This window comes from Anolis sagrei, chromosome 6 (genome assembly GCF_037176765.1).
Source record: "Anolis sagrei isolate rAnoSag1 chromosome 6, rAnoSag1.mat, whole genome shotgun sequence".
In the NCBI taxonomy this organism is placed as follows: domain Eukaryota; kingdom Metazoa; phylum Chordata; class Lepidosauria; order Squamata; family Dactyloidae; genus Anolis; species Anolis sagrei.
Genome location: NC_090026.1, coordinates 45,159,217 through 45,176,246, shown reverse-complemented (window position 1 = coordinate 45,176,246; position 17,030 = coordinate 45,159,217). Strand labels below are relative to the sequence as shown.

General features: G+C 40.7%; 1 protein-coding gene across 5 annotated transcripts in view; it reads left to right on the top strand.

Moving 5' to 3' along the window:
- Positions 1-17,030, top strand: part of ZNF385C (zinc finger protein 385C) — a 202,130-nt gene that overhangs the window by 105,151 nt on the left and 79,949 nt on the right. The window contains exon 1 of one of the 5 annotated variants that reach the window (XM_060781155.2): positions 15,115-16,332. The exons of 3 other annotated variants lie outside the window; for them this stretch is intronic. In XM_060781155.2, coding sequence (XP_060637138.2) covers positions 16,311-16,332 — 22 coding nt within the window. In that variant the 5' untranslated portion in view covers positions 15,115-16,310. Of the gene's footprint in view, positions 1-15,114; positions 16,333-17,030 lie in introns of those variants that run through there. One more of the 5 variants, XM_060781156.2, reaches the window with a different exon arrangement.

Below are 17,030 nucleotides of genomic sequence, written 5' to 3'. Positions count from 1 at the left end.
ATTTCTTTAGTATTTCCCAGAGAGAGAAAATCATACAAGTGGTGTAAGACACTGTCATAAGGGAGGAATCCTTTGTAAGTTATTTTGCATTTGAAGGAGCTGTGAAGAAGTATCAATTCTCTATTCCCTGTTTTCCATGTAATCGGGAAAGCGGCACATCTGTCATTTAGAACAAGGACAAGCTGGAGGCAAGAATTCTCATACACAGTCTATGCAGACAATTAATTCTCACAGGTGACCCTCAGCTTTGTAGAAACATGACTGAGTCCCAGCACATCAGCAGAGCCCCCAGCATCAAATTTGCCACAGGACCCATAAATTCTTTCAATTGCCATGCAAAACTGACCATGAGGAGAGGAGACACTAAAGGCACTCCTTGGTCTCATAGCATGACTTATCCTAGAGCTAACCCACATGTTGTGAGGATGCATTTGGAAAGAAAGGAGCTGTGTATACCATCTTCATTAAAGTGAAACAAAGACAGGGTATATATGTAAACTAACAGCAATAAATAAATCAATAATCCTGTTGATCCCAATCTGTTTCCTTTTGCATGGTTATTCTATAAGGTTTGGGGCAAAACATAGGGTTTTATCACTCCCTTCCCCAGTAAAAATTGCCATGTGGTCCAAGAGGGAGCTCAGAGAAGCCTTTGAAGACAGAATTTGCCACCGCCATTGGCTAATGCTAAGCAGCAGAGATGTCTGGGTAAAGCACGGAGCTGTCATTTTCATTCAGCTTCAGAGAGCTGTGCTGTTTTATGCGCCCAGATTGGAAGTCATATGCTGTATACAATCTAGAGAATTGTTCAAGTCATCCCCTCTTCCTGTCACTTCTTCTCGGATTAGAGGAGTTGGGGGTGGGTGGGTAAAGAGATTGCAACCCTGAGTAAAAGGGAGGAAAGAACAAAGGGAAAGAGGAGGTAGAATGTGGAGAGGCAAAATGGCTTCTTCATCCATTCCTGTATCAGATATTCATTATTCAGGAAAACTACCTAGGAAAGCCTCCCTGCCTGGTTATGACACTAAAAGAAGCTGTTTAGGTGCTTCTCTCTAACTTCAAATCAGGAAGCTGATGCTATTTTCAGCTCCTCTAAACCCTACCAGCATGGTCAATGGTCAAGAATTCTGGGAGCTATAATCTAAAATATCTGAAGAGTAAAACTTAACTCCTTTAAAGTTTCCTGAACAATGTTCACTGGGCTGAATCTCCACTTTTGCCTCTTGTTCTATTTCCTTGATAACCAAGCTAGAGCCGTCCTGATGTTGGATAGCAACACCCACCATCCCTCATCAGGGACTCTATGTGGCTGGGCCAGATGAGAGTTATAGCCCAATATCGTCTAAGGGAGCCCATATTACCAAGCCTTCTATATATCCTCCAAGATTTTGCAGATAAAAACTAGGACATGTGTGGGCAAGCAATAGCTTTGTATGATAAAAATTGCAATATTAGTAATGAAGAAAATCAGACAAGCTAGGAGAGGCTACAGCAGATTGCTTTTGCCTGACTGGATGGCCCATGTGTTCTTTTCCAACTTGATTTTATGAATCTACTCAGAAAGGCAAGATTCCTCTGATACCTCATAAGGCTACAAGCCTTGGGATTCCCCAGGATTCAACTGGGACAGTAAATGAGGAACTCTAGGGTTGTAATTGTGTGATGTGAAAAAGACCTACCAAACAAAGTAATTGTCTCAGGCTAGTAAAAGGGCAACATTATTCAAAGTAGAAGTAACCGAAATAAATAATAGTGCTTTTACCTAGATTTTCACACTCTGGATCGGAGAAAAAGAGCTCGGCCCTATTAGTCCCAAAGCTCTAGGAACATCATTATCATGCGGAGACAACAACAATTTCCCATCTTTTCCTGATACTAGGACTCAAGTTAGATGATGATGATGGTGGTTAGATTTATTTCTATCCCACTTTATCTCTCTAAAAAGAGAGTCAAAGGGGCTAACACTAAATATTAAAACAAATACCGATTACAAACATACAAAAACATCTGTCTCTGTGTATGTGTGTTTGTGCATGTGTATGTATACACAGAATGATAGAATCATGGAGTTCGAAGAGACCACAAGGACCATCCAGTCCAACACTCTGCCATGTAAATCACTCCTTATAGATATCGCTTCACCCTGTTTGAAATCCTCCAAAGAGGGAGATACCACCACATATATAAACACACATGGATGCACACAGATGCACACATTTAGACAATCTATAGAGTTGAAAACATTTAAAATTCATTACGAAAAAATAAATAGTTTAAAAATCAATGTAAGAGCACTCATTTAAATGCCAATATAGTTAATTCCTAAAAGCCTGAGGAAAACTTGCAGAAGGAGAGCAAGGAGAAAATCAACCTAGTCAGCCTAGGAAGGGAATTCCCAAGTTTAGGAGCAGTCACTGAGAAGACTCTCTCTGTTGTTGTTTTTTCCAAACAAATCTAGGAAGGCAGTGGGATGAAAAGAAGGGACTCTTCTGAAGATCTTAGAGCTTGAACAGGTTCATATATAGGGGGACATCATCTTTCTAGCCCACACTTGAGTTGTTTGGATTGCCATGTCTAAGGCAGAGCGAAACACTAAGCAATCTGAACCAACACAGAAAATAATTTACCTTTTTGGCTCTTGGAGCATGATCTGAGATCTTACACCAGCTCTTAGAATGCCTAAAACTTTGGGCCAAGTTTGAAGGCCTTATGTATGACTGCAGTTTGCAAGAGCTTGGGTAAGAGATCTGACCATTAGAAAAACAGAGTGAGCCTCCAAAGACTGCTGCATCAGGACATCACCTGATTCCCATTTTCCCGCTGCATCAGCATCCTGCAGCATCCTGCAGTGTAGTTACCCATTGGAATCGAAAGCAATTGGAAAGATTGTACTTTTTAAAAAATGTACTTTGAATTCAATAACTCAAACTGCTATAACTCAATAAGAACAAACATTATTCATAGATTGCAGGGATAATTATAAAAATACATTTGGCCCTCTGCATTTGTTGGGTTTAGGGGCGCAGAGCCCCCTTAATAGTGAGAAACCACAATTAAATAACCATCTATTTTTTTTATTTTTACCTGAGACAACACTTCTCAAGAAATGTATAGGTCTTCCTGTATGATTTTGTGGTCAACTTCTCTGAAAAGGAACTAAAGTTTCCTGGTGAGAACATTTAAATAAAATCCATGAATAATCAAATCCACAGAAGTCCAAACTGCTAATGTGGAAGGATGGCTATCCATTTTAAAAACTATCCATTTGTTTTCTCTGTGCTTCTCCACTATAAATGTCTTTTTAATTAGTTTTAGGCAGATTTCTCTTTTATATTATAACCATTTTGGGGACCAGGCACTGCCCAGATTTTTAGAAAAAGCATGATAAATCAAGGTCAATTTCCCCCAAACCTAGTCATGGGGGTTCTGTGTGCCAAATGTGGTCAAGGTCCATTGTCCGTGGAGGTCACAGTGCTGTGTCTTGATACAGGGTGAACTACAACTTCCATCATGTTGAGTCACTCCCAAACCCCTTCAGTTGCTTATCAATTCTGCTCTGTTTGCTACTTTTTCCTATGGCTCTGTTTGCACCATAGGAAAGGGTAGGAAAGGGTTAAGGGAGAGGCAGAGGGCAAGGTCATGCAAATTCCACACCAATAGAGAGAGAAAGGAACACTGGGATGTGGTACTCACTATAACCTGCAATATCATAGGAGGGAGGGCCATTGGTGTCTCCTGGGTACTGGGAACTATAGCTGTTTGTGGAGGTGGGAGCTTGGCTATGTTAGAAGTGGACATGCCACCACATACACACATACAGATTTTAACTTTTTAATATGTGTATAGATGAACTCAATGCCAGATTGTGACTAAAACAAGCACCATTTAGTTATTTAATTAGTTACTTTATTTATACCCTGCCTTTCTCCCCTTGGGGACTCAAGACTGCTACCAACTCCCACACTTTGGTCAAAGTTTTAAAAAGCATGATATAAAAATTTTAAAAAAACATTTAAATAATACAGTGTAAGTTAAAGTAAAAACAGATTAAAATATGATAAATACACTTAAAATAGCCTTTAAAACTCGCAATCCCCTCTATATTAGCTCTGTGTTCGCCAGGTACTTCATAGTTGTTGGAGTTAAGCCTGTGATTGTGTCTAATGATCAGGGTATTCTGGATGTTGGGAATGACAATGCTGTTTCTAATGATGTTGGGAATGACAATGACATGATGTTTCTAATTATGAGGGTGTTTTAGATGCAGAGAATGACAATGGGATTCCTGTTCAAAGTGTCTTTGCTGATGAGAATGTTCCTGAAGAGTTTGGGGATGATGGGATTGTCTCTGGAAGAGGGCCTGAATTGCTACCAGAGAATTCCCAGGTCTTTGAGCCTGAGAAAAACCCAGCTGCAGAAATTAATGAGCCAGAAGATAGAAGGTTTCTTTTCAGACAGAACAGAATACCACAACAATCACTCAGGTGCGCTGCCAGGTTGAGAGAGAAATTGATAACAGATTCAAGTCTGAAAAGAAACCAATTTCTGGTGGGGATATAGAATAGATTAGGGGATAAAAGTGCCAAGTACAGAATCTGTGGTCAGATGAAGCAACGTTAGAACAGAATCAAGACCTTGCGGCAAACCTTGCAGTCTTGTCTTGGATATACAGTATTCATGTTATACCTTATTTGATTCCATGATTCATATTTGGAGTTTTACCTTGCAAGTTTCTGGGTTAGTTTGTACTCTGTACTCTGATGGATTTATTTCCTGGATTATTTGTTCCTGCTTGTCTTTCTACCTACTTGGATTTACCTACTTCTTTGGAGTGTTTTAACTGCTCATGCTTTTTAAATTACCTTCAATAAACTGTTTTTACTCAACTGTGTGGTGTTGTTAAGTCACAGGGCTTCTTCCTGGCCTAGAGTGCAACAATAGTAATCTTTTAGGCATGGAGGGCTTCTCTTGGAAAAGGTGTCTCTTGAGATGTGAAAACTGAATACTCATTACCCTCTGGAACTTGGAAAAGTTCCTTTTGGCTTCCCATCTAAAGAATTTAGGAACTAGTATATTGACCATTGCTGGATGTGGGCTTCTGAAAAATGAAGTTCAAGGAAAAAATCCAATCTCCTTTTATTAGTAGTAGAATGAGATATTGCTGAGTTACAATTAATTAGAAAGATTTATCCTGTCACAGAATCATAGAAGCATAGAATAATAGAGTTGAAAGAGACCATATGGGCCATCTAGTCAAACTCCCTGCCATGCCAACCAAAGTATCCCCAACAGATGACCATGCAGCTCTTTTTTGGCCATCCAGCCTCTTTGAACCAGTGTTTTCTACCATACTATCAGGAGGCTGAAACAGTAAATTTGCCCTGTATTAAATAAAATATCTGGATTCTATACTGCTATATAAAATCCAGATTATCTTTGAACTGGATTATATGGCAGTGTAGACTCATATAATCCAGTTCAAAACTGATAATGTGGGTTATTTACTTTGATAAGCTGGGTTATATGGCAGTGTAGAAGAGGCCTGGGTTTTAACTGGATTTCAAAGGGAGATATCCAAGGTGCTGAACACATTCTGCAGCTAGATCTCAGTGCTTCAGATGGAGTGGATTCATTCCCCCCACTCCCAATGCACACTATGCCATTGCACACTGTGTATTTTAATTGCCTTAGCTAGTGCTAGGATATTGATGTTATTAGCAAAAGTTTGACAAATAACCAATGCCGATAATGTAATTGTTAATAAAAATGTAATTGTCCATGTCAGTCCTTGTTTGCATTTAATTTCCCTCTGACCTTATTATCAGCCTCATCCTTGATCATGTATTGTTTGTATATCTGAAATTCAGGATAACACTCCATGTATCTGATAATGTGGGCTAGACTATGAACGATTATGCTATAATAAATTTGTCTTCAGAGTGTCACAACATTTTCTTTTGTTCATATTACAACAGATTAACATGGCTAACCCAGCACATTGTTGAGATCTTTATGGATATGATGATGCGGGGCTTTGAAAACAGAAAGAGAATCTTCCAGAAAAGGACATAATTTGCCACATTGACTTTAATCTCACTCTGATTACTAGGGACCATACTGAGAAAAGGAATAGGTGTGCTTAGTGGTTTCCACTGCATCTGTGTTTATGCTTAATTCATTCATGTCTTGGAGTCAACATCAAAGAAATGTATTTGGAGAAAACACCGTATGACCCCATTGTCTGTAATTGCAGGACTCTGTATGCGTTACTGCAAAGAAGATGAGGACCCGTTGTATCTCAAACCAAGCCACCAAAATATATATGTGTCACTTTAATATGACAGAATGATTATTAAATACATTGTAGGTGTTGGATGTATTCTTCTTAACAGAATGATTGTTGTTCTTCTTTAAAGCCCTCCTTTTAGTTGAAAGGGATACTGGGGACCACCCCTGCATTCATGAGGACTAGAACCTTTACGCTGAAATAACTAAAGCTGGTGCATTTAGGAGTCTATTAATAGTCTGCAGACCATAGAGAGAGTGCTTTGGGGGAGCAGCCAGCCCCTTGTCTGGCTAATGGAATGGAAATCGGTTATCATCCCAAGCGGTTTCCATGCCAACCTGTTCAGCAGAGCAGATACCATTGAAATGCAATGGATTAAAAAGCCCCTTGCCTAACTGACCCTTGATACCTGTTAAGGGCTAGTGTGATTATAATGACTGCTAATTATGCGTACTGAGATCATAGCCGTTTATCTTCTGCTATGTTTATGAAGACAGCGTCTGGGCTTGGTTTCTTAGTGAGCAACGGAGAGGTTTTTCCAATGGAGATTGTTTGCGTATGGATCGGTTTCTGTGGCTGTTAACCTGGATTAAATGATTACTCGCTATCTGCACCTATGTTCCCCTAGGAGGCCAGAATTAATCTCTACACTTGCACGTATCAGAATAGAGATTTCATAGATGCCTACTGAGCAAAGTCTTATCAACTATAAAGCAACGTGTTCTGTAAAATGCCAGCTAAGCCCTATCTCAGAGCTTCTGCCATGTGAACTGGAGGGACCCCATTTCCAGATAATGGAGCTGAGAAAAAAATCAGGCTTTTCCACAACCCTAAAGAAATGTATTTGATTAAACATTTAATCTATATAACCAACACATACTCAATGAAATGTGTTCATAAGCACCTGAAAAGATGTTTGGGAAAAGGTATTTTGATGTCTGAGCACCAGCGTGCAGTGCCTGAGTGCTGAACTGGGATACTAGGAGACCAGGATTCAAATCTGCACTTAGCCAGGGAAACCCACTGAGTGACCTTGAGTAAGTCACACTTTACAGCCTACAATGATGACAATGACAAATCTCTTCTGATCACGCAATATGGTGCCTTAGTTCCACCTCTGCCTTATTTCCCAGCATTTTTGTGGTTCAGAGTCATTGAAAGTATTTTTTTTTCTCCACACTGGAAATACTCCAATGATGACCCCCTTTTCCTCAAAACAATTCAGTAAGTTGATAATATATGGAAAGCATTTCTCGGCTTCAGGTGTAAAAGTAATGGTGAAATCACACCAACAAATGACCAAGAAATATTGTGGATGAACAATTAGAAAATCTATTACAATGATTGTATGTGATGGATGATAATAGAATTAAAAAAAAGTAATAGAACTGACAGCTGTAATTTTATAACGAAATATGAATTATTGGGTTGTTGTAGGTTTTTTGAGCTATATGGCCATGTTCTAGAAGCATCCTCTCCTGATGTTTTGCCTGCATCTATGGCAAGCACCCTCAGAGGTTGTGAGGTTTCTGAGGATGCTTGCCATAGATGCAGGTGAAATGTCAGGAGAGAATGCTTCTAGAACATAGCCATATTGCTTGAAAAACCTATAACAACCCAGTGATTCCAGCCAGGTTGAGAGGAGACATGACAGCCATGTATAAATATTGTTGTTGTTCATTCGTTCAGTCGTCTCCGACTCTTCGTGACCTCATGGACCAGCCTACGCCAGAGCTCCCTGTCGGCCGTTACCACCCCCAGCTCCTTCAAGGTCAGTCCAGTCACTTCAATGTATAAATATATGAAAGGATATTATAAGGAAGAAGGAGCATGCTTGTTTTCTGCTCCCCTGGAGACTAGGACTCAGAGCAATGTGTTCAAATTACAGGGAAGGAGATTCCACCTTAAGAAGAACTTCCTGACTATAAGAGCTGTTCAGCAGTGGAACTCTGCCTTGGAGTAAGATGGAAGCTCCTTCTTTGGAGGCTTTTTAACAGAGAATGAATGGTCATCTCTCAGAGGTGCTTTGTGCTTTTCCTGCATGGCAGGGGTTGGACTAGATGGCCCATGTGGTGTCTTTCAACTCTATTATTCTATGATTCTATCTCAAATGCCAATATCTTACAGCCTTTCATGAATGAGCCATTAGTGGATGTAGTGTGTGTGTTATCCAGGTTATCACTCTGCTAAAGGATTTTCAAAGAAATCTCTGGCAGAGAAAACTCAAATGACTTCCAGCGTCCAGGTGGGGAGGATTACTCGTCTCTTAATTTCCTCATTTAATTTCTTTTTTGTTTGTTTGCTGTTATATCATCGTAACACTATAGCATATTCTACTATCATAAAGTTTTATCACTGTAGTGTTATCACAACTACAATTGTTGTTGTTTTTTTTTAAAAAAAAGATGAACCAGTTATGAAGCAAGGAGTAGGGTACAAAAGTGGCTTTCAAATGGAATAGTGTAGCATAAAGGAATTGTATGATACAATCCTGGATAAATCTTGTGGAGAAAACCTATGAATAAGATCATGATAAATCAGAGTCAGCTGGATGACACATAGCAATGATAACAATTTTTGGATTCTTTTAGCATGAAAACTCTCCAAATCACCAGTGTGGATTTGGGGGGGGGGGGCAGGGGGTGACTTGGAATTTTAGACAAAAAAGCTCTTGCATGTGAGATTGTGAAATGGGAAAAATAAAGGCATGTCCTCGCTATTTATTAAGAATCATAGAATAATAGAGTTGGAAGAGACCTCGTTGGCTATCCAGTCTAACCGCCTGCCAAGAAGAAGAAAAAATCACATTCAAAGCATCCCCGACAGTTGTCCATCCAGCCTCTGCTTCAAAGCCTCCAAAGAAGGAGCCTCCACCATAGTCTGGGTCAGAGAGTTCCACTGCTGAACAGTTCTCACAGTTAGGAAATTCTTCCTGATGTTTAAGTGGAATCTCCTTTCCTGTAGTTTGAAGCCATTGTTCCATTGTTCTCCAGGGAAGCAGAAAACAAGCTTGCTCCCTCCTCCCTATGACTTCCCCTCACATATTTATACATGACCATCATGTCTCCTCTCTGCCTTCTCTTCTTCAGGCTAAACATGCCCAACTCTTTAAACCACTCCTCGTAGGGCTTGTTCTCCAGAGCTTTGATCATTTTAGTTGCCCTCCTTTGGACACATTCCAGCTTGTCAACATCTCCTTTTAATTGCAGTGCCCAGAACTGGACACAGTATTCCAGGTGTGGTCTGACCAAGGCAAAATAGAGAGGTATCATGACTTCCCTCTAGACACAATGCTCCTATTTATGCAGGTCAAAATCCCATTGGGTTTTTTGCCGCTTCATGACATTGTTGGCTCATGTATAACTTGTCCATGAGAACGCCAAGATCTTTTTCATACATGCTGCTGTTGAGCCATGTGTCCCCTATTCTGTATCTTTGCATACGTGGAGTATCTTGCATTTGTCCCTGTTGGATTTCATTTTGTTAGTTTTGGCCCATCTCTGTAATCTGTTAAGATCATTTTGAATTCTGCTCCTGTCTTCTGGAGTATTGGCTCTCCCTCCCAATTTGGTGTCATCTGCAAACTTGATGATCATGCCTTCTAACCTTTCATCTAAGTCATTAATAAAGATGTTGAAGAGGACAGGTCCTAGGGCGGAACCCTGCTTATGGCACTCCACTCATCACTTCTTTCCGGGATGAAGATCAAGTATTGGTGAACACCCTTTGGGATCGTTCACTTAACCAATTACAGATCCACCTAACCGGAGTTTTGCCTAGCCCACATTTGACTACTTTGTTTGCCAGAAGGTCATGGGGGACCTTGATGAAGGCCGTACTGAAATCCAGATACGCTACATCCCCAGCATTCCCTGCATCTACTCAGCTTGTAACTCTATTGAAAAAAAGAGATCAGATTAGTCTGGCTTGACTTGTTTTTTGAGAAATCCATGTTGCCTATTAGCAATCACCATTATTTGTATCTGTTTGCAGACCACTTCCTTCATGATCTTTTCCAAAATCTTGCCTGGTATCGATGATAATTGTTGGTGTCATCCTTTTTTCCGCCATTATGTCCATAGAAAGCAGAAGTTCTTTTAAATATTTACATGCTACCCTTACACTGATTAACTTTTTAAAAAAGTTTTCCAAACTAGAAGTTGACCTCTGGCCAACTTTTATGTGGACTGGGAGTTTGTGTCCATGTGGACCCCAAGAAGTCCTAGGACAAAAAAAGTGTTTCTCCCAGACCTACTGCAGGTATCCACCCATAGTTTTCAAGAAGTGAATATTATGGAATATGCTGTGTGAATAAAATTCATTGAAGGATTTCAGTGAGGCAGGACACTGCTGGGGAGCATAGTATGAGAGTGTGGAAAGCAAATGGAGCAATGTCAGCACTAAAGGATTCTAATATGATAGACTCATGGAATAAACACATGTGGATTAGCTGCCCAGTTTGTCAGATACAAGATGTTAGAAGATATATGTCTATATCAGTGTTCTCTTGGATAAGCATAGATTAGTGTATAATACAAAAATGTATACAGAGTGTGGTGGCCATTTGCAGCAGTAGAGATAAATTATACATTCTAGTTTTGCCATGCTAATGTCTGTATTTAGGAGAGAAGCCTGTTCTGTCCATAAAATAGACAAAATTCACAGTAGAAATTCCCATTGCAATGGAGAGATGTCTTCTGTAACGTCTTACAAGGTACCTGGTCTCAACCAGACAGGCAGGTCATTCATAGCCAAGGAATGTTTGCCTCTCAGCAACCTGCTCAACACTCATTAGCCGACTGGTGGCGGGGTACTTTTCCAAGAAAGGGGAGCTGCCTAAGCCATTGGTTTGTACTTGATGGGAAAGGTGAATGCTCCTATTTAAAAGAAAACTGGATGTGTCTTTACTTAGGCACACATGTGTTTTAAACTCTAAAATATATTCACATCTTTGTAAGGGAGAGAGAGAAATGAAATCCTGATTAGGGTTTTGTTTTTTTGTGACTTGAGAAAATGCAAGTCTTGAAAAACTGCAAGTCACTTCTGGTGTGTGAGAATTGGCCATCTGCAAGGATGTTGCCCAGGGAAGGCCCGGATGCTTTGCGTTTTACTATCCTTATGGGAGGCTTCTCTCATGTCCCTGCATGGGAAGCTGGAGCTAACAGAGGGAGCTCATCAAAACTCTCCCGAGATTTGAAGACACAAGGAGTTAACCTATTGTGCCACCAGGGGCTCCCCTGATTAGGGTGATGTCTACTGTAATGGTACACATTCCAAAGTCAGAGGAATTTCTCTTTTCCTTCCTAACCACCTCCCATCAAACATTGCATTGCCATTCAGAGTTTCCCCTGACTTCTTTTCCAGTTTTACAGTTGCTAGAACTCCCCAGCAGCCTCTCCGTGATATGTATTTCTTCTATTTCTGCAATACAAAACTCAAATCTGAGCATCTGGTGTAACAGATCTCAATGTATGTATGTGTGTGTGCATGTGTATGCTTGCCTTCGAGTCACCTGTCAAGTTATGGCAACCCCATGAATTTCATAGTGTTTTCTTAGGCGAGGAGGTATTTTTTTCCAGTTCCTTCCTCTGAAATATAGCCCACAGCACCCTGTATTCCTTGGCAGTCTCACATCTGTATTTATATTCACATGTATGTACATATCTCTATGTATGTGTGTGTATAGAAATGGACACAGAGTTTGTAGAGGAGTAAGACCTGCTGTGTCCATTGGAACTTAATTCCAGGCAAGTGTGCACTGGAATGCAGTTTCACAACACAATTCTATACCTGTCTTGAAAGAAATAGGTTACACTGATTTCAGTGCAACCTGTTCCCAGGTAAATAGAGTAATATTTTTGCCCGAAACCCTTTTAGATTACTGATTTTATTCAATTAGAATGCAGGTTTGAAAATATTAATAGAAATACCTATAGAAAGCATGAGTGGCAAGTTACCACACTCCCAGAAGGATTCTCCGCACAGAGCTCTTTTGGGGAATGCCCTTGACGCAGTGCTTTCTGAAATTCCTGAAAACATCACCTGAAACAGAACAAATGCCTGTTTTTTCCTTCTTCAAAGCTATTGCCTTATTCAAATGCAAATGGTCAAAGCTCATCAAATTAATTAATGAAGTTTTGTTTAATTGGGTGATGGCACAAACATTTGGGGATTAGGAGAAAAATTCTAGAGAATGCAAACTTAAAGAAGAATGCAAGGCTTGGCCAGAGGCTGGCTTGCTTGCTTGCTTTTCCTTGATAATTAAAAAAAACAACAGAGAAACTCAATCCTGTTTTTTGTTAAGTTTGTATCTTTTTCTTCAAAGTCGCAGATTGCCTTCTGGACTCTCCAAGATGAAAGAGAGAATGTCTGCCTCCTGGCAATCCTAACCCCATACCTGAATCTTCATTCCAGTTGTGGATTCTCCTGTTACAAAGGAGGGAAGGGGGTCAAGAGGTCTGTGAAGTGGAGAGCAGGGCAGACATTTCTTTCAACTTTATTAATTTCGATCCTAATCTTCTTCTACCACCCTGCTCCTGTTCCAGAGAATAAGGAGGGAAAATGTGTTGAAGAAGATTGTGATCTTGGCTGACCTTCGAATCAGGAAAATCATTTTTACCTTTTTCAGCTATTCTCCTCCAAATTAATCCGTTAGTGATGGTCTAAGAAAAAAGGTGTCGGGGGAAGACCACAACACAGCTGTAAAAATACCCAAGCAAAAATAAAATAATTATTGTAGCCATACTACTTTTAGCCACCTTTAAAACACATTTGATAAACAGTGCAAGCTGACTTTCTAGCAGCTTGCTGTTTTCAATTTCCTAATTACCTTCCCTCATGAATGGGTCTGTTCCAGGTTTGCTTTCAAGCCCTGAATGCAACACTTTTACTCTCTTTTGTCCCCAAGAGCATCCCGATAGAAATGTAACCACTGATGCTATTCCTGGCATAGAGACAAGGTGATAGATTGCAAAACCATCACATGCTAAAGTTGTCCAGGTCATTGTTCCAGGCGCATGAGCAGGAGGGAGGAGAGTTCAGACCAACCTGCCTATTGCAGAGACTTTATGTTGGGGTTGAAAAAACATTTATGCTTGGCCTCCACAAGAGAAGTCTTTGTCACTTTGAGCTGAGCTTCTTATGGCCTTTTCACACTATACATTGCCCGATTTCATCTTCACTGCCAAGCAGCATCTACGAACCCTTGCAATTTGCCATTTGGGGAGGTGCATTTCAAATTCCCAGCCAAAGATCTCTTCTTTTGCTTCATTGAACTAAGTAAAGGTAAAGGTTTCCCCTGACATTGAGTCCTGTCATACCCAACTCTGGGGTGTGGTGCTCATCTCCATTTCTAAGCCAAAGAGCCAGCGTTGTCCGTAAACACCTCCAAGGTCATGTGGCCGGCATGACTGCATGGAGTGCTGTTACCTTCCTGCCGGAGCGGTACCTATTGATCTACTCACATTTGCATGTTTTCGAACTGCTAGGTTGGCAGAGCTGGGGCTAGCTGCGGAAGCTCACGCTGCTCCCCGGATTCAAACCTGTAACCTTTTGATCAACAAGCTCAGCAGCTCAGCGGTTTAACCCACTGTACCACTGGGGGCTCCCTTGAACTACAAACCCCAAAATAGGGTGGAATGCAAACATAGCAATTGAAGTGAAATATAGTTCCGCTCTAAGTCCCCTTTGGGGCGAGAAGGGCGGGGTATAAATATAATAAATAAATACATAAACAAAACAAAAAAAGAAATAAACAGCATAATGTAAAAAAGGGGCCCTGGTGTAGTAGATAATGGCAGCCATTCATTTATATGTGAGAGATTAGAAGGAATAGAGAAATTGCATGATACAATGGTTAGAGTTTTGTTCTGGGACTGAGTAAGTTTAATTTCAAATCCCTATTTGGCCACCCAAATTCTGACCTCAGGCCATTCACTATCTCTAAGCCTAACCTACCTTGTTGTGAGGATAAAATAGAGAAGACAACCAAATATGGCACCATGAACCCCTTAGAAGTGTAACTGTTTCAAATAAGTAAGTAATTAATGAATTTATGAATACCTCCAGAATATTAAGAGGAGATATTTCCTAGCAATGTTGAGGTTACACCAAGAGTGACTGATCAAAAAATCAAACATTGACCTTCAAAACATAACAGGGATTGGAGCTTATTTTTCCTTTTCCACATAACTCCATATAGTACTGCCAGGATGACTCACAGCTTGGTCACATATTTTAAATTACAAGCAGTCAGATAACTGATGCTTTGACTTGATCTGAACTATAGGTTTCTGTTACTATTATCATTTTGTTAGACTTTAGAATGTGCCGTTACTGCAATATTTTTTTTTGGGGGGGGGGGGGGCGGTCAGCCTTGTGAGATACACATAAAGAAATAGTCCTGTTTTCCAACTAAGACAAAGATTTCAGTTAACATTCCCAAGGCTATCAGAGTCATGGCTGGAGGGAGAATTGGCTCCAGGTTCTTCTGAGGGGTTGCACCAGCTTTCTATCATGCCTGCATCATTGAGCCAAAGGTGGTACTATGATTAGTTCATAGTACTCATTGCCACACAATCCTCAGTAATTACTGCAACAATCCACTGTCCACTGGCCTAGAAACGCAAGGAAAATATTAGTAGCTATGTATACTACTAAAATATTAGTAGTATGTCCTACTTTGTTGAAAAAGTTTGAATATTAATGTATTTTAAAAATCATGAAGGATGTGAAGCATTTTAAATGAGGATGAAATCGGGCTTGAAGTTTATTTGCGTTGGGCAGCATTTCTCAGCCGATGTTTGTTTAGTGGCCCAAAAACATTGCTTCTGTGTTCTTCTTGAGCCTTTGAAGAACCAAATGTGTGGCAAATCTCCCCACCCCTCAGTCCTCACTGCCTTTTTTTTTCCCCAACCAATTTCGATGTTAATTCCTCATCATTGTTTGCAGGGACCTCTGCTGAGAGCAGTTACGGAGGCTAATTTTTCCATCTGTCCTGCTTGGGCCGATGACTGGGGAAAGCGTGGCTGCTGTTACCTCCTTTAGGGCACTGATCAGCCGAGCGTTAAGCTTTTAATTGAGGTGTAAGTGTATCGGCTCAAGGGGGAGGCAGTGGCCGGCAGTGTAGTGGGGGCTGGCCCAGCAGTTGCATGGCATACGGTTTCAAGAGAAGCCAAAAACAGAGAGGAAAAGGGAGAGCTCTTTTGCGTGTAGTGGTGTGTTTTGGCAAAGGCAAAGAAGTGGAGAGGCGCCAGCTCCATCGCAATGCTTCTAGGTGAGTGCCGGGCAACTTTCTTTCTCTGCCTCCTGCTTCCCTGCACCTTGGATTGAACACTGTATGCTTTTTTCTCTCCCCCTTTTCCTTACCAATGGATGAGGAGCAGCAAGCATCACTTTTATGTAGCCTTTCCCCTTCTCCTGTTTATTTGAGTGTCTGATGTTGAGGCTTCAGCAGTGCAAGGAAGCATAGGCGTCATCACCACTATGCCACTTTGCCAAAGGAGTGACTGAATCGATGGTGTTTTGTGCTGGCAAAATCACACGGAGTGTTCTTCCCGAAGAGTCTGTACAGTTCGCATCCTGTAGACAGAGGGTGAAATCAAAAAGGGTTTTTTTTCCCAGCCACCTGCAGAGAGAAAGAGGAAGCAAAAGCCTTTCTGTAATTCCCGAAACCAGGATGCTGGATGTAGTTAAAATCTGCGGCTAAGTGCCTTTCCCAGCTGCGAAGCATCCCGGGCAGACCTGAAAAGTGCTTCAGCTGTCATTAGCAAGGTGTAGCATCTTTCCCTGAACTGTTTGGCAAAGTCTAGGGATTGTTTATTCCTCGATCCCTCTACCCCACAACCCCTAACTGGTATGTAATTTGTGCAGTCGCGTTTTACACATTTGAGGGCAAACCCAAGTTGACTTTTCGGCTGGATGAAGCTGTCTCACATCAGTTTCGTGAAGGTTCCAGCGTCGCTTTCGATGGCAGATTGCCAGAGCCTTTAAAAACCTTCCATCAAGGCATTGATTCCAGGGTGAAATGACGTTTAATCCAAGTGCAGGTGAGAAAATTTGCAAGATCTATTCAGCATGCTCAGCTCCCCTGAAAAAGTCAACTTGTGATTTTGATGGGTAAGACTGTGGGGTGCTTGCAGTGACCTAACTAGCTTTGGCGGCACCTTGGATACTGTCTTGAGTGTCCGTTTTATACACTCCTCTGATTCTCCTTTCCTCTCTTTCCCCCCCCCCCCCCCCACCGCCTTATCTCTTTTCCCTTTCCATTACTTCCCCGCTGCAATAATTTCCTCCCCCCTTTTTTTAGGCCTGAAGCAAATGAACATTGTGGTAATAGACTGCAAAATTTTAAAAAATGAAGTGGGTGGGAAAACGTATTTATATTGCAAAATATATGTGAAATCACTGTAAAAGAATTCAAATTTTCAGTCAAAAACTTGTTTGTTTTTTTGTTTTGTTTTTTGAGTTTATTGTAAATTGAAATAAGATAAAAGGCTTGTAATCATTCTGGCTACATTTAGAAATTAAGATTTTTTTTAAAGTGAGAAAGAGTTCAGGTTTTTTTTTCTATTTGGGGGAGGGGAGTATTTAGTTAGGTGAGAAACGTTTGGTTTTTTTGACACCTGCCAAAATGATTCTAGGGGAGGAAAGACTGGAAATGTCGTTCTTTTATGCACCAAAATTTAGCAAGATCACATTGAATCGAAGTAGGTTTGATGAAAATGCCCTTCAGTGAAAAAACACA